Source organism: Amphiprion ocellaris, chromosome 6 (genome assembly GCF_022539595.1).
Source record: "Amphiprion ocellaris isolate individual 3 ecotype Okinawa chromosome 6, ASM2253959v1, whole genome shotgun sequence".
Lineage (NCBI taxonomy): Eukaryota > Metazoa > Chordata > Actinopteri > Pomacentridae > Amphiprion > Amphiprion ocellaris.
The window spans coordinates 7,670,355-7,688,441 of NC_072771.1; the positions used below are offsets into that span (position 1 = coordinate 7,670,355).

Genomic DNA, 18,087 nt, shown 5'->3' on the forward strand with positions numbered 1-18,087 from the left:
AAAATGTAGTACTTGTAGAAATATATCAGATGTTGCATGTGTAGCATGAAGGCATCTGTTGGAAAACAACAAACTGTGGTGCACACAGCCACATTCACAGAGCCTTCTTGCATAATGCAAATAGAAAAAAACAGAAGGCCTACTCGAACAGTACAGATCAAACTCTATGAACACTGCTACTGTTTTGAGTTTAACCTAATAAAGTGAACTTAATTTAGCAAATTTAACAGTTTCTGTTGAACAGAAATGAGACAAGATTTTAAAAAAGTAGAGACACTGTTAAATAAACTTTGTCGCCAACTATGTATTTTTAGAGAAATGACAAAAACAGTAGCAATAAGAAAAGCAGTGAGAGAGTGCAGTACTCCGCCAAGGCAGCTCAGTCATAAGATTTCCGACAGACAAGTCCTGATAAGTTAGATTCCTGGCAGAATTGAGTAATTTGAAAATGTACGAAGTTGGCACAGATACAGCTGCTTCTCTATCTGTAGGCATCACTCTGGCTTCGAGAAATGTCCCACCCACAGTCCCATTGGATTAATTACACATCACAAGTAATAGCCTGTCATCAAGTGTGTAAAACTTTCAATTAAGCGTATGTAAAATATACACAAACACAAACAATTCAGTGAAGTTTTCTGCCGAAATTTGTGTTATTCTGACATAAAGATTTATCTTTAATCCAAATATATATAAAGTTCCAAATATCAGTTATGTCTACTTGATTGCTAGTAATCTGTACTGATAACAGCCATGACAAAAGCACAGCAGTTGACCCCTAATAATAGCAAACCGGTTTCTTTAAGTCTGTTGCCTTAAAAGATGCCGTTTAACCTATTCTTCAGCCTTAGTAACGCTAGTCTTCAAACTGAGAATATGACATTGTTTTACCAGCGGGTGGCTGTGCAGCCCAAAACTCTGACCTCACATCTGACCTTCTTTTTTCATGAATACGAATTCCGCACAGACATTAGTGTTCTTCGTTGTGTAGACTACATGAGCTGTTATGCAGGAAGTCGGGACTCATTAATCATGTTCCGTCCACATTTCACCATGGCCTAGGAATGAATGTTCCTTGGAAACCTTTTCCACTTTTCTTGAAGCTTGTTTTTGTTTGATTGTTGAACAGAATAAAAAAAGTCTGTCTTTCACTAGAAATTTAGTTTGCAGTATGATGATGAAAAAGCCACACATTTGTGTGGTTGACAAAGGCAGACTTTTGCAAACTGTATGCATGTTAGCATGCGCATGGTACACTGCAGCTGACTACCCTTAAAGCTAATATTGTCACTGACTGTCCCACTTACAGGTGACTAGTAAGGTCAGTGAAATAACCAGATTAGTCATCAGTTTCAGTTGTTCTGGAGAAATTGTTTACATACAATGATGTTGCATCACCTTTCTGCACCTTTCTTTTATGATTCAGACGTACCTATTATGAAAGTGTGTTGGTGTGTATTGTCTGCCACCAACCTCTCCCATCTTTGCACTTGGCAGGAGTGACTCTGTGGCACATGAATGCCATTTTAAACATTACTTAATATACTTAATTGTACAACTTTTATTTGACAAACTTCAATTAATGCTACAAAGGCAAATGTTACCTCTTCATATTATAGAAAACCTGAATTATCGGCCTGTAATATTAATAATGTGCAGGTTAATCATATTGTCTTGTAGTTTAAATTGTATCTCATGAAGATCATGGTTTTATTTCTGTTGTGTTTTTCTGATTGTTTTGTCAGTATTTCTTGATACATGGTTTCCATGTATTCACTGAGCACACAAGGGCACAAATGTTAATTAATTTACCTGTTTCTTTAGATGGCTCCAGATTTTCAGGAGACCAGACCCCGCAACTATGTGCTTTCTGCCAGTGCCTCTGCGGTAAGGAGACAATTCTGCTTTACTAAACAAATGTGAACATGAAAAATTACCCTTTTAAAAATAATGTTAACTTGTCTTGTTCTATCCACATACAGTTACTTCTGAAATAAAGTGCTATTTTAACCTGTGTTTCTACAGTTCATGTAGGACAGATTTCACTTGTATGACACACATGTAGGCCATAGAATTTGAAAGGCTGTCAGAGGTGTGTGGAGAAAATCATTTAACTTTCTATTACCAGCTCAAAAAACGCCTTCATGCATTTTTTGGAGTCTGCTGTTATCATATCAATCATTTACTGTAACTGCTGTGAATCTTTCCTTTATTAATGTTTGACAGGAGGTGTGTTCGTCTGGTAAGAACAGTAGGCATGAGCTCAGAGTTTGCATACCAGAGCTGTGTGTCATGTTTTAGATTATGCTTTCTTGTTGAAAGTTGTCAAAACATTGATAATAAGCATCCAGGAGCCAAGACGGATGTTACTCAATAACTTGTTCTTTTGACAGCCTGAGAACTTCAACACAATCAACCACCTTTGTTGAAATCCAGCTGTGTATCAGACCAATAACATGTACTGGTCACTATGCTTTGTTTAAAATTTGTTTTGCGTTCACAAAGTATGCTCTGTTTGTTACTGCAGTCCAACAGTAATTTAATACGTTAACCAGCTGAACAGCAGTATGTCACTACCAAGGGTGTGTTTTGTTGCATCACATCATGCAGTGATGTCACAGAGTCCTAGAGCAGCCAGAATAAAGACAAGACTTTCAGGGAGTATTGTGGTGGAAACTAAGTCCAAACCATGGACCAGAGTCTCAGACTGGGCCATGTTCAAAAGTATAAAAAGCTTTTTTAAACATCTTATAAAAAAATCACCAGGGCCCCTTTTCAACCAGGCCGGTTCCAGCGCTAGTTCGGAGCCAGTGCTTGACTTAGCTTAGTTCTTTGTGTTTACACCAATTAAGCACTCAGCACCAGGTTCTAAAAACTGATCCTTTTCAGGCACCAACTCTTTGCTGGGCCATAGTTAAGAACCAGGGGCTGGGGGCAGGGTTACGGTGACCAACCACCAACGGTGGAAACAAAAAAACCACCACTTTTAAACAACCGAGTGTTAGGGAATTCTGCGATGTCGAAAGAAGAATCAGGAGGCAAACTCAGTGACACTCTGGAAACTCAGATGGCTTATGTTGAGAGTAAGGTTTACTGATATCAGGAGTAGTGACACAGCGAGCAACACAGTGATGTGAGCACTGGCAGCATCAAATCTGAGGAGTCTCTCTGGCCTTGGGTATGTATGTAGTTGTGAGGCATGCCATGTTTAGGTTACAATCCAAATATGCTGACAGGTTTGTCTGTTCAGGAGCACCATCTGGACAATAACATAACTTTGTTTTCCTTACAAACAGTTGTCTTTCACTCTTATGTTATCTCTAGCCAGCATCTGTCTGTCTCAGGACCATATTAGGGACAGAGAGAGCATAAACATGTTTGCATCCTCAATTTAGGAGAAACGGAAGTCAAGGGTGACATCATGTAGAGTAATTTGGAGTAATTTGGAGTGATTTGGTACCTACACTTGATTTAGGGTGACTGCAATTGGCAGACACACCGGCATTTAGGATGTCATAAACGAGAACCACCTCAGTCGTGAGAAAGTGAGTAATTAATAACTGATTTAGTTAATATCACAACCCATTGCTGACTCCCACACTTCCTCAAACCATTTGATAAATGTTGGCAGGGGCTCAACTGTGTTAATGACCATGCATTTAGGGAAAGCTGGATTAGTTTCAGAAGGCTCTGACTCCTCTGTCTTATCACTTTGAAGAAAAACAGATGAAGAACACCCAGATTGTTATCCTTACTCGTCAATGCGTCATTAATCTGTCCATTCTCTACATCACCGTTTCCTGAAACTGAGCCTGATCCTGAATCAGGTTCTGTGCTAAGTCCAGCTTCAACTTTTTTAGTCTTTATCTTAGTCAATCCTTCCTGAAGAAGAGCAATGATCTTAAGTTTCTCATCTGTGTTCTTAGCTCTGGCTAATGACTGAATTCCTGCTATACTGAACAGTGTAGATGCATCAGATTTAATTTTAGCTGAGGATGCATCAGAGTTAGATTCAGATTGTGCTTTATGAGAATTGTTAGTTGATTTCACATCTGAACAGTGAGTCTCGCATGATTTGGACTGATGACAACCCATGGTTAATTTCTTTAACTCAACACAGGCATTCATGCACACACACAGAAACAAAACATAGCCGCAATGAAGACAAACAGCAGGCGCATAGCCAATACTTTCAATGGCATCAGAGCTCTCATATGTGTCAATTCTCAATCATAATCAGATAGATTTTAATTTGAACTTTTAGATAAATTTTGACATTCTTTAAAATTTTTCCAAACAAATTTTAATAGGAATTTTGTGCCTCAAATTTAATGTGGAGTTTCAGTCTGGTGGATCTGGGTACCTAATTCAACGTATTGAATTAATAGGTTTGCGCACAACCTAGCTCAGTGACAAAAATTCCCCAGAGTCTTAAACCCCACCGAACCAAAGGCCGTACGCTCGTCTAACCTTCCACAGACAAACACTTTTAAATTTGCCAAGAACGTCATTCTCGAAGGTGGAAGTACTCACAGGCTGCCCCCTAAGGTCGAGTCTACTCTCCTTTAAAAGGGCTACCCATGTATATTACCCGATCACTGCGCCGCCTCTTACAGCAGCCAACTATCCCTAAATGGTCACTGAAATCCACATGCATATACGCTGGACTCACCTCTTGAGGCAGCCAACTGGCATTTAATGTCCAAATTTAATATCAGACAAACGCAGATTTGATACCATAGAGCTTATTATTCAAAAATTTGGTTTAAAAATTTTATAACAGGTACATAATCTCGTCAAACCCAGACATAACAGTTTGCAAAATTAGTTAAAATTTGCGCTTACCACTCTTAATGTATTGTGGACAAACGATGTTCATTCAACACTGAAAGTACAACCAAACGCCAGGCATTTTCAACAGTTGAGCCATGAGTATGGTACCAGGGTGTGTCAGGAAGTGGTGGTGCTTGGGCTTTCTGTGCTTCTTTAGAGAGAGCATCAGTTCAAGACAAAACAAGTAAAACTATGCAATGTCTTGGCTATATATCGATATGTTCAGTTTGTTCCAAACAGTTGTCCTTTACAGGTAAAGTCTTCAGTACAATACTTCTCGGGGAGCTTCGGAGCTGTAAGAGATTTTAAGAGGTGACAGCACAACACAGTGCTACAGTATGTATAGCTATGTTGGGGAGAAAGTGTGTTTAGAGCATAGATCTAAAATTTACTTACATCCTTGCTGCCTTCACTCCGTCCTGAACAGATGTTTAACTTATGCCCTCTATAACTACATGTCTGACTGTCTCATTGTCCCTTGTGTTTTTAATCTAAAGTATTGTCTGACTGATCAAGCAAGGCTTAAGCAAATTAGATAACCACAAATTTACTGATAGTTATTTTTTCACATGAACATACAACAGACCAAGATACATACATGGTGGAAATTTTAGAAAACAGTAAGTAAAAATAAATCTGACAATCTACAGTTAAAGTCAAAAGTTGACATACACTTAATATGAAGACACTGAAATTCATTTTTTAAGTTTTCCACAGGTTTGATGCTAGCATGCTCTAGTTTTGACAAGTCTGTTAGGACATCTACTCTATGCACGACGTGAGTCATTTTCCAACTATCGTTCACTGATTGTTCTTCTTTAAATTAACTACATCAAATTCCAGTTGATTAGAAGTTTACATACGCTAAGTTCACTTTGCCTTTGAGCAGCTTTAAAAATTACAGAAGTAGCTCAACTGGTTGAGCGGGCGACCCATACACAGAGGCTATAATCTGCGACGCAGTGACCTGGGTTCGATTCCAGCTCACGGCCCTTTGCTGTAGGTCTTCCCCCCATTCTTCTCTCTACTTTTCTGTCTGCCTCTCTACACAAACTGTCTAAAGCCAACAAAAGGCCAAAAAATATCTTAAACAAATTCCAGAAAATTTTGTCATGGCTTGAGAAGCTTCTGAAAACCTAATGGATTTGTACCTATGGAAGTATTTTGGGCCCTCCAAAAGTCCAACATTTTCTAAATGTGTAAAGGTACCACATTTTTCTATGCAGACAGTAGTGTGCAACTTTTAAGACCAAGGCAGCTGCCATAGCGCTCAGGAGGGACATATGTTCTGTCTCCTAAGAATAAAATGAACTTTGGTGAAAAAAGTAATCAAGAAAAAAAAACATGCATGAAAGTATCTATATCGATCGTAAAAGAATTCCAATATCAGCATATTTTGAAGGACACTCACTCAGCATGGAAGAGGTCACCGCTTCAAAACTGCCATAAAGAAGCAACTGTGCAGTTTGCAAATACACATAGGGACAAAGATCTTACTTTTTAGGCAAATGCCCTCCTTTCTGATCAAACAAAAATACCCGATCTGTTGAACACAATAACCCAGCATCATGTTGGGGTGTCTGCTGCAGGAGGGACTGATGTGCTTCTTGTAAAATATGGCATCATCTAAAGGAAAATTCTGCACTTATATTGAATCAGCATTTGAAAATAAGAAAATGTTCACCTGAAAGTTAAAGCTTGAACCCAATAATTCAAAACATACTATCTCAAGAAAGCACAAATGCAATCAAGGAACAAAGTGCAAGAAGCAACACTACATTGGTTTCTCTTCAGAAAAAATGAGGCTGAATAATGTAGTGCTAACCAAATGGCATTTCAGTGTAGATATGAGAACAGGCAAGAGTTGTTCCAAAGCCATGGTTTCTACATTTACCTCAGCCTTTACAATCGAGACACGTTCTACGCAGTTTTAATGTCTGCCACTACTCAGAGCACATCTAGCAGGGAAGAAACAATCCAGTGTAGTTAAGGCTTTGCTTAGGCACTGGTTCAACATATCGCTAGTGATGTTGTTATAACTTGTATTTTTCTCTGCTTCTTTTGCTGCATGCTTTGGCCTATCAGCTCTGGACAGAGGAAGTAGAGAAAGTAAGTACAGTGATGTTGTGGTTGTGAACTTCTGTTCTGCCGTCCATTCTTCAGGATTAAGGCTTCAGCCTGCCTAAAACATCTAATAAGCATTTCAAGCAGTTTTAACTGGCTACACTTAATTGCACTTTCCAACACACTGAACTGTACAAATCTAATAGAGGTAAAAGAACACACATACTCTATCTCACAAGCTCTTTGGTAAAGGCATACTGAAGTCTTGATTCCCACTCTGTGGATCTCTAACTCTGATCAGATTCACTACTACTGTGAAATCCTCCCTCATGAATCTAAGTTGTGTCTTCTGATGGTTCTGAGACATGAAAACATTTCAACTTTCTGACTTGTGTCCCAATTGAATACACAGCACGTCAGATTATTTTTTACAATCTTGTCTTCATATTACGTTTATTAACAGTGCATGTCTTTGAGTATGTCTACACAATGAAGTCAGGACATTAACTGTAGCAATCATTCTGAGGGATGTGAAGGAAAGATGTCAGTAATTTTTTTTTTGTTGTTTCAGGCTGAACATGAGCTCCGAGTGGCCCAAACTGAGTTTGATCGCCAAGCAGAGGTTACACGGCTGCTTTTGGAGGGCATCAGTAGTACACATGTATGTCAGCCACACACACCTTCACCACTTCTGTCAGTGTCACGGATAGATGGATAGATTGATGGATGCATAGATACTTTATTAATCCCAAGGGAAATTACATTCTGAAAGAAATTCAAATTCACGTGTAGCACTTTTTCTTTTATCTCATGTAGAGAAAGGAGTAACTTTGACTTACCACATCAGCATGATTTAATGATTCACAGTAGTGGACGTTCTATTGCCATTTATGGTTGCTGCATAGATTCCCTTTAGTCTCATGCCTGTTAATAGTGGGCTGTCATTTAAAACCATTCAGTCTGAAGTCTGCTTGTAGTTTTTTTTTTTCACTTCACTATGTTATGCATTCAGGTTTTGTTCTACACTATGAAGTTAAAGTGGTGTTTACATTTTACTGTACTCTCAAAGCATACTTTGTGAAGTTACAGAAATTAAATAATGTGAATGCTGTCACTTAATGTCCCTGTAAAGCAGTAATAAATATGTGTTTTGAGCTCATCACACCACAGGGAACTATAATTAATCACCCAACCAAATTTGAATGATTTTAAAAAAATGCAAAATACTGTATATAAAATTGTATTACTACATCATGAAACAAAAAAAGTTGTTTTCTCTACTTTGAATCATTCGATGCATGTCCACTGAAGGAGCTGATTTATCTGTCATAGCAGCCCAAATGATCCAAACAGTGAAAATGGACTTGAATTCATCGTAGCTGAACCGAACAGGGTTAGATGTGAAATCATGAACTGTAGATACAGAATTTTTTTTTTTTTTTGTTATTTTGTAGCTGTTAGTAGGGGGAGGCTATAATGGCTTTTGGGAATAAAAACACCCAGAAACAAGTTTAAATCAATCTTGTAGAACAAGAAGATATCCTAGCTTCATTTTTCTGTGTGATTTTTGCTTCTTGCGGCTACTGGCATTTTATAAAATACCACAGTTATGCTCAAAATCGTGATTTTTTTTCCAGAGAACGTTCAGTATGCATCCTTGTATGTCTGGCACATGAAAGGTTCATTCAGCCAAGACCTAATGTAAAGGGAGTTGCTCCACGGCCAAACTTAAGTCTCTCAGTGTCCCTGTAGACCTGTCCTTGGTCCTGCCTAATAGAAAAACTTTTCAACCAGAGGAAAAACCTCTGAAATAACAGTGTCATAGACATTGCCTCTGCTTCTCAAGGATTTGCTGGTGCTCTTGCTATCCATGGTATTCAAATTACCTGAAAATAAAGCAGAAATCAACTTGCAAGGTGTCCAAGAATGAATGAACTGAAGTGCTTCAACTCACCTTTTGAAAAAAAGGAATAAAGAGTACAGATTTGAGGTTGAATACCCAAAGCTGCTACTTATTTTTGTCTGTCGATGTCAGTGTCAATCATGCTGCAAAGCTAGTATGATCTGCATGGATGCAAAAATATAGTAGCTTGTTTATGGTATTGACAAAATGTTCAGAAAATGCTGGTTAAACAGCCACTTGTGACTTACTACAATGCAAGCAATATAATCCATGGAGAATTATGGGTTTTGTGAGTGGTCACACGGTAAATTATTATTATTTATGGTCTAGCAAGGGGCAAGTTTTCCTTAAAAGCTTGTAGACATTCACCAGTTAAATGAGTAATTGATTGTGTGCATTCAGTTTGGCCTTCTGATACATGATGTTGTTGATAAACTCTCTTAGGCGAAAATGCGCATATCTTTGGTTTTCACATGTATGTTAGTAGCCAAGAGAAGCCGACTGTAAATGCAAAATGAATGCAAAAAATTTAGTTTTTATGGATATGTGGTTCGTTTGAACTCATTACTGGAATTTTCTAGAATTGAAGCCCTCCCCTACTGTTAGTGGCAACTTCTATTCTTTGATGGGCATTTACTGCCAACGATGACCTCAGATGTTGGAAGGACAGGAGGGGGAAGGTTGTAGTCCCTGCAGAGGAAGGTGCAGGTGGTCGTCTTCAGCTTTCCATCAGTGTGGCTCTTCATAAAAATCAATATAGCTCTTGCCAATCTCATCATTTTTTTGAAATTTTGAAGGAGACTGAACTGTTGTGCAAATTGTGGCTTCCAGAAAAGATTCATTTGCTCGATTAATGCATTGCATCTTAGCCAGTTGTGTGTCATCTGATGATAGTGGAGTATTTGTACAGCACTGGCAGAATTGTTCTCTTGTTTTAAAAAAGAGTGTTTTTCAGACTTAATTTATGTTCTGTATATTCTGTTTCATCTGGGTGAAGATGAAACAACCCCAACAGTTCATAGGTCTGCTCAGATTTGCTCCAAAAGTAAAAGGCTTTTCACACATGCACAATGCATCAGTAATAATCATCTTTAGAATAAATATTAATGTAAAACCATCAAAAAACTGTTCTTCTGTGTGAGGACTTTCACTTTTATTACTTTAAATACATTGTAGCAGTATTGTGGTATAGCTACTTAAGATGTGATTACTTATGTTTTCCAGGTTTCTTTCTGAATGACTGTCATTTTATTTTCAGGTCAATCACTTACGCTGCCTGAATGAGTTTGTGGAGGCCCAAGCTGCCTATTATAAGCAGTGTCATTTCCACATGCAAGAACTACAGAAAGAATTGGGAAGGTGAGAGACGATTTAGATGAGTGGTTTCGATTTATAGGGCTTTATTACTCTACTGGCATAGAAACTTAGAGTTTACCAACCAAACTGTAGGTCTCTATGCCAACCGTTTCAGTTGGGATACTAATGATTAACTAGTGAAAAATTAGATCACTCAGTAATGTATTACCTGACATGGTGTAAGGGTTTGTGCATTCTGTGAACATTTTTTCCAGCATCATGTTAGATCCACGATGCATTCAAGCTCAGTTGCTTTTCTATTTGGCAGAAACAGTGTGATCATGTGTTGTTTGACCTCACCCTGAATGTGCCAGGCACCTGTGGCCTGAGCAGCAAGGCATTATAGTGAAAAGATCACAACAAAACAACAATCATGATGAAGAAGAACAAATAATGCTTTATGTGTTCTGTTTAATCACATCTAATTCATTTTCTGTAGAAAAGCTTTATAGTACCACAGCGTTATTACAACCTGATTACAACAAGCAGTGTGAAGTTCTGGAAATGTACAATTAAATTTTAGTTTTGATTCAGATAATTTACTTATGTTTATTTGTGATGCACATTCTGCAAGATTTACTTGTCTTGTGTTTCTAAACGAGCCAGTTTTAATCATGTAGAATAAGCTTAACATGGGAAAAATATGGATTTTATACTGTTAGCTCCTAATGATTGGTCCATTTTTGAATATTAGGATGATGAAGACATTACATCCTGTGTGGGGACATATAGACATCCACTCTACATAGAATAGATATAAACTGAATTCTGCTCCGTGCCTTAGACTGTGATTTAGTATTTGATAGATGTATTATTACAACATATAAAAAACATTTGTCTTTGTACCAGTGAGGATGTCAGTCCAATTTAGTTATTTTTGGTTTGGTCAAATCATGAACCATAATTTTTACTGTTTCCTGCTCTCAGTTCTGATGAGGATGTGTGAGTATGACCCATAAAGTTTGTCCTCCTGTGTGCTGGGGCAATTTATCTTTCCCTTTGTGTGTCTTTTCTAACTCACACATTTGCCTGATTACTGATGTTTTCCAGAGACATTTTAAACATAAATTATAAAGCTGCATTAGGTTATTTTGTCTTGAAGAACAGAGGGGACTGAGGTTTCTGCAGGCTTTTCCATCTCGGTGTACACAGTGCATGGCTGGGAGAAGAGATGCAAAGATTTGTGTTCAAACTTGCAAAAAAATATAGTATAATTACCTGACGAAGCATGTCTTTCTTTAATTAAGCTGTTGTTTTCATATTTTGCTGTTCACGTGTATGTCAGAGCTATTAGTCTAGACACTCTTGGCTTTATTTTTCACTGCAGCCAGTTGTACTTTACTTGGAGATACTACCATGATTCATAGTCTGACTCACTGGATGTAGACTGTAGACTGGTCTAAGCCTGCTATTGGATGCTCATTTCAGGCCAATTTTCCTTCTCTTTCCACTGTGTGTGACAGGTTTCAAAATCCACTTTCGCTAAGGGAAAGAACAACATCATCCAGACAGCAACATAGCAGACTGAAAATTTTAAATTGTGCAGAGGATTTAGATCACGATGTATTCCCCACGCGTCACTGATGGTGGTGATTGTGTTTACAGAAATGTTGTGTATTTGAAGAAATACAAACACGCCAAAGCATTTTTCCCCTATAGCAGAATGATATTGAGGTGCATCTAGCCTATTATATTAGTACTGTAAAATAGGCTGGCTAAGCAAAACTAATGTGACCAAGACCTAACACTCTGCAGCTTTATTTGGGACAGGAACCAGTTTTTAAATGCACTGGATATCATGTCTGTAGTCTGCAGGTTCATATTTCTGTCAGCTGATGTATACCTGATTTAAACTTGTGTTTTGTTTTTTAAATAATAATATTTTATGTTGCATGTTATTTTCACACATTTGTTTTCTATGTGTACTGGATTTTCAGAGCATATCTGCCTTCTTTCCCTCAGGCTTCCCAATGCTTTTGCACTGAACTCCACTCACGCTATGGCTACTCCCGGCCCTGCTTCAGAAGGCATCACCAGCCCTGTGGAGACAGATACACTGAAGATTGAAGAAGTTCAGGCACCAGCTACTGGAACCCGCAAGGCCAAAGTCCTTTACGATTACGATGCTGCAGACTCCAGTGAGCTCTCCCTGCTAGCTGATGAGGTGAGGTTACATCATCACACTGCAGCTAGTGGAATGAATACTGGCCAGAAATCTCACCAAGTCTCAGTGTAAACAGTAGCCTTACTGATCTAGCATTAGCTGATTCTAGTAGTGCAATAGCGCTCTTCCATGAAAGCTTTTTTTAAAATCCTTTTGCCAGGCATTTTTGAAACATCCAGACTCTATGGTTCTCTGTAATGTTGCATCATTGAGCCAGCAGTGTTCATGTGGTGTTTTCTTTGGTGTTAAGCTCATACTGTCCAGTTGAGGTCAGAAGTTTGAATACAGCTTAGCCGTATACATGTTAACTTCTGACATTTATTTCATGTAAATATTCCCTGTTTCTGGCCAGTTAGAATCCTAACTTTATTTTAAGTGTGTGAAATGTCAGAATAATAGTGAAGTGAATGAGTAGCTTTTATTTCTTTTATTCCAAGTAGGTCAGAGATTTTGTACACACACATTATTAGTATTTGGTAGCATTGTCTTTAATTTGTTTAACTTGGGACAGATATTTCATGTAGCCTTCTGCAAGTGGAACTGCGTCAGGTTTGTTTGTAGTCTTCCGCGCTTATCTGTTCTGCCCACAAATTTTCTATTGAATTGAGGTAAAAGCTTTGCAGTGGTCACTTGACTACCTTGACTTTGTTTGTCCTTAAACCATTTTGCCACAACTTTAGACAGACACTTGAGTGGGAGACTGTCTTCTACAATTCAGCACCAACATTGGCCCAAAAGCATAACTGAGTAAAAGTCAGTTTGCTGCCTGCTACAGAGTTAAATGTCCATATAAATAGAACATTACTGCCATGAAGACAGAACTGGTTAAATTAACAAAACTCACCAATGACAAATGTTATCCAGGCTTTAACAAAACATTCTTTCCTCTGAGTTTATTGAATACCTGCTGCATCAAGCAGTAGCAGAATCCATATAAACATCTTTAAAGCAGGAGAGCTGTGCACATTTCTGCAAATGGAACAGCAGCAGTAATGTCAATAATTACTTAGAATAATAAATTATCCACAACATGGAGACAGGATGAGTCCGGATCTAACAGCAGATGACACTGTTTTTCTTTCTTCACCTCAGACAAGTGAGCTGTCACACACAGAGTAACAGTTTATCAGCTACAGTAAAAGCATTTGTTACATAGAGACATGAGCTCCGTCACAGTAGTTAGATAATCATCACACAGGGACAGAAATCTCACTGTTTAGAAAATTATATATCATTGGTTGTTTGGGCAATTTGATACTGCTGTTAGTTCAGATTTAGCCTTGTTTTTATGAGTACGTTATTATGTATTATACATCACTTAATGTACTCCCTTATCTCATGTGTATTATAAATCTCATGACAAACAATAATGTAAAAGTGTATGACTGATTTGTAAAGCCAAAATAATGTATTGGGAGAGTTGTTTATGTGAAGTGGTTACATGCTTTTGGGGAACTTCAAAGAAAGTGAAGATGCTTCATAAAACAAGATGATTATGATTCAGAGCCAGTGATAAAATCTGACACTGAGGACTTTGATCAACATTGGAATGATTATAGTGTTATTGTTTTAGTGTTATAAAAGCTGAAAAAAAAAAACATGATAGGCTCCACAAACTAAATATGTCATGCAAAAAAAATGCCTCTTGAAAAACCTTATAATAAGAGCTTGGCTTTTAGTTAGCTGACTAATTCCTCAGTGGTACTGCCAAAATAATTCTTATCATGAGCATATGTGACCTTTTGAGTCAACTGTTGCGTCACTACTCAGATTAAATAACTTCCAGGCCCAGGATATGATTTGTTTATTTTGATTCATTCATACAAATCCCCACCCACTTAAAGGAAGTGGAACCAGAGGTTTCTGTAGGAAGGAATTATCTGAGTGTGGGCAGTCCATTTGGTGATAGTTCCCGTAGAACCGGTTTCATGACAAAACAATTTAGTTGTTGGTAATTATCTAGGCCAACCCATTCATACCAGTGAAGTGAGGCTAAATAAGAGAACCATATCTCTGTATAAGGCCTGCGTTATTCACAAAGGTGCTGCTTACGTTTTATCATCTCCCCAAGTCTGCATACTATCCAGAGGTCGTATCCACATGGACTACACTCCAGTTATGTATGCGTGGAATACAAAAATACAGCCTTCTGCACACATGACCTCCAAGTGGGGGGTAGGACGTAAGAGTAGTGCTAATTAACTTAGCGCCTACCCAATTAAAACCTTAACGGCAAACAGTAAACTTTAAAATTGATCCTGTAGTGGAGAGGAAGCCATTGGTGGGCATCACTACCTCTTGTTTTTTTGTTTGGTTTTTTTTTTTTGCTTCTGTCACATTTTTACTCACCATGAAGTCCTGAACCTCTATGGAAACAGCACAAAAGAGAACTCCGAATGTCTTTTATGCAGCCTGTCATAATTATAATGCCAGAAATAGTCAAAAAAAGAGAGAAAACTAAAGTTGAATTTATTTATTCATTTATTTTACAAAACCTGAAAAATGGTATTGATATCTTATTAATATTCCAGGTGTCCATAGATGAAACCAGTAATGGAGAAAATGGTGTCCCTACATACTATAGATATTTTATTGCTTCTGTTTTTAGAATCACTACAGACTAGATGTCTTTCACACTATTCTGCACATCAACCCTGGAAAGATATTTGTCCCTTCTAACTTCTTTCTCCTCTGTGTACTGTTTGTGAGCAGTGCTGCATTATTTTACTGATCAGCCTACAGTTCACCTGAAAACTCTCAGGTTTTTTGTAGCGTGACTAAAGTGTCAGCTGGCCTGTGGTCGCAGATTTTTTCTTTTTCTGTACAATCAAATATTTAAACTAGAAAAGCACTCAGAGAGTGCAGTACTCTGCCAAGGCTGCTCAGTCGATGTGCGATTTCCAATGGATAAGTCCTCAGTGGTGGATTTGTAGTAGGATCACAATCAGTATCACAATCATGTGATCGTCAGCAGGCAGCTGACGTAGTGTTCACTTGTAGTCATGTTTACAGTGACGCCGTGCTGCTATCTCACAATGATACAGAAATGCTTAACAAATCCGTGGATCCAGACTATAAGTCGCATCACTGCCAAAATCTAATCACTTGGTTCTTGTGTCATTTCTGAGCTTCCCTGAAAATTGAATTCACATCTGTTAGTCTGTTTGTGAGTAATGTTTCACACAGACAGACAAACAGACAAACCAACGCCGATTGTCACATAACTCTGCCGTGTTCCTTGGCGGAGTAATAGACATGTAGACTAAAGGGATTGTTGATGAACTCTCACACTTTTAAGCTTAGGCGTTTTCAGGTTGAACTGCACATCACACATGATTAGTTTAAGCACTGTCAAAAAGCTCAAATCTGATTTTTTTCAGATTTTATAGTTTCTGGTACTGATAAATGATGTAATTTTGACATTTTTCATGTTGATAACTACCTTTCATACTTACCAGCAGCTTTTAGGGCTCAGAGGGTTCAGTGTTTCGTGCCCGTTGACCTTTGTTGTAACTGCACATTTTTAATGCTAATCGTAAGTGTCCATGTTTTCTGTGTTGCAGCTTATTACAGTTTACACAGTGCCAGGAATGGACTCTGACTGGCTGATTGGAGAGAGAGGAAACCAGAAAGGAAAAGTGCCTGTCACGTACCTGGAGCTTCTCAGTTAGAGAACACACGTGCGTGCATGTGCATGTGTGTGAGCGGGCACAACCGAAGCCACGAAGATTTTTCCCAAGCTTACACTAACCTTTACCCTCAGTAACACTCCTCCACAATACGCATTAGTAAAACTGTTGAGTTGAACACACACAAGCAAGAATATTCATACACTGTGAATAGCAGTGAAAATGAGAACAGCTGTTACAGTGAGTGCGGGAAATTCCCCATACTGGAGGGTTAGCATTCCTTTTCGGATAGCTTTGTGAGTCATTATTATGATGTTTTGTTTTGTTTTTTCTGTATTTATTGTTGTGCATCCCAAAGGTTTTATGGACATGTCCATACTTGGATAACACGTACTCAGAGGGTCTATCCAAGTTAGGTCCATTTGATTTTTAAGTGTCTTTGTTGTTTTACAGCCAGCTTTGTTCATAGTTTCATTGCTTGACTGATGGAGATTCAAGAATTCTAAAAGTGTAAGAAAATAAATGATGTGTTTCTTTCATGCTGCATTATGGTTCAAAGTATAAGCGCGCACTGATCTCTGTCTAAATGAAGAAATGTAGGATTGGTGCAGATAAAACCAACATGCAATTACATGTCCTTGATTCTCTTTGTTGAAGTGGTGATGTTAAGTCCCTCCAAAAGAAGCCAAAAACATATTTGGCTTCTTTTTTTTGAGTTGATGTGTCGATTTCCAGCTGTTACCAGGTGTTGATGGGAAGGAAAGACATTCATGGCACTTTATGGTTCATTTTAAATTCACATAGAAATAGAAAAGATGTGACTGCTTTCTAGTTTTAGTGCTGATGTCCATTTGGTTCTTCCACTTTTTTCCATTAAGACACAGAATTGCTTTTATCCTTTTTTTTTTTAATGAAGCCATTAAATATGACAAACATTCGATTACACTGGAGAACTATAAAGACAGTAAAAAAAAAAAAAAGTTCCTCATTGATGTTTTTTCTCATTAACTCTTGGATAGAAGGTTTGCCTTAACTGCTAATTGGAATGAATGTAACACCTGTCTTATTTTAGGTAGCAATAATGTTGTGGACAGTGGAAAGGAACTTTACTGGAAATAGTTTTGCTCGATTCATTTTTGTTATAATTCAGTTTTTTTCCCCTACCAAACCTTTTCACACCTTGGCTTTAAACAATATGAACACATATGAAGTAAATAAACATGAACACTCTCATCCTAACTGCCTTAAGATGATGAGGGGGAACTGCTAAGACCATCTGCTGCGAGCCACAGAATGTGCTCCTCACCACCCAAACGTCCACACATGTAATGTTCACCTCAGCCGGCATGCAAGACTGTAACTCCAATTACATTTGTGTGGTTTGCCTTTTAATGTGTGTGTGTTTTTTTTCTTATTATTTACAATGTCTCTGTTTGTTATACCTATGAAGTGTCTTCAGTCTTAGTGCTGCATGTGTGACAGCTAGTAGCTTGTCCTGCTCAACATGTACATGTGTGTATTGTGTAGCTAAGCCTGTTTGTGTGAGATCTGAACATGTTTGCACAAAAACTAATCTGCTCTCTCACATCCACTATGTGTACATGCATGCACTGTCTTTTTTTTGTTATCCAGCCAGCTGTTTTGTGAAATGAGCATAATCTTTTAATTTGCAGGACATGTGGCAGACGGACGACAATAGTGTCTTCTTCCCTTGATCTCATTCCACAAATTTGAGATTTTTTTCTTTTAAAAAAACTTTCTTTTTTTTTTTTACAACTGTTGTGATTCTGTTGTACCTCATCTTGTATTATAATTATTTTGTCTGAATATGCTATTGCCTGTTCCCTGCTGAATGAATGAAATGTATGAGATTTAATAATAAAAAAAGTCTGAGTCATTTGAATTCATGCACTCTTTCAAGTTCAAGTTAACTATTGTCTCCGGTGGGAGAAATTTGTCAAGAAATCAAGCTGCACTGCAACACTATAAAACAGAACACATACTATTAAAAATACATAATAAATAGATGACATGTAATAAGTTAAAATAACAGAACAAAACTACACACATTCCCCCATACATATGTGTTGCACATCCCCAGTTACCTCCCTTTTGTAGTTGCTCCTAGCCGCTCATTA

The 18,087-nt window shown here is 37.9% G+C and overlaps 1 protein-coding gene across 2 annotated transcripts in view; it reads left to right on the forward strand.

Annotated features, from left to right (window-relative positions):
* Positions 1-17,852, forward strand: part of LOC111587607 (endophilin-B2-like) — a 34,143-nt gene extending 16,291 nt beyond the window's left edge. For both annotated transcript variants that reach the window (XM_055011628.1, XM_023297630.3), the window contains 6 exons: positions 1,825-1,887; positions 6,919-6,942; positions 7,469-7,558; positions 10,059-10,159; positions 12,119-12,320; positions 15,884-17,852. In XM_055011628.1, coding sequence (XP_054867603.1) covers positions 1,825-1,887; positions 6,919-6,942; positions 7,469-7,558; positions 10,059-10,159; positions 12,119-12,320; positions 15,884-15,991 — 588 coding nt within the window. In that variant the 3' untranslated portion in view covers positions 15,992-17,852. The remainder of the gene's footprint in view (positions 1-1,824; positions 1,888-6,918; positions 6,943-7,468; positions 7,559-10,058; positions 10,160-12,118; positions 12,321-15,883) is intronic.
* The last annotated feature ends 235 nt before the right edge of the window (positions 17,853-18,087 follow it).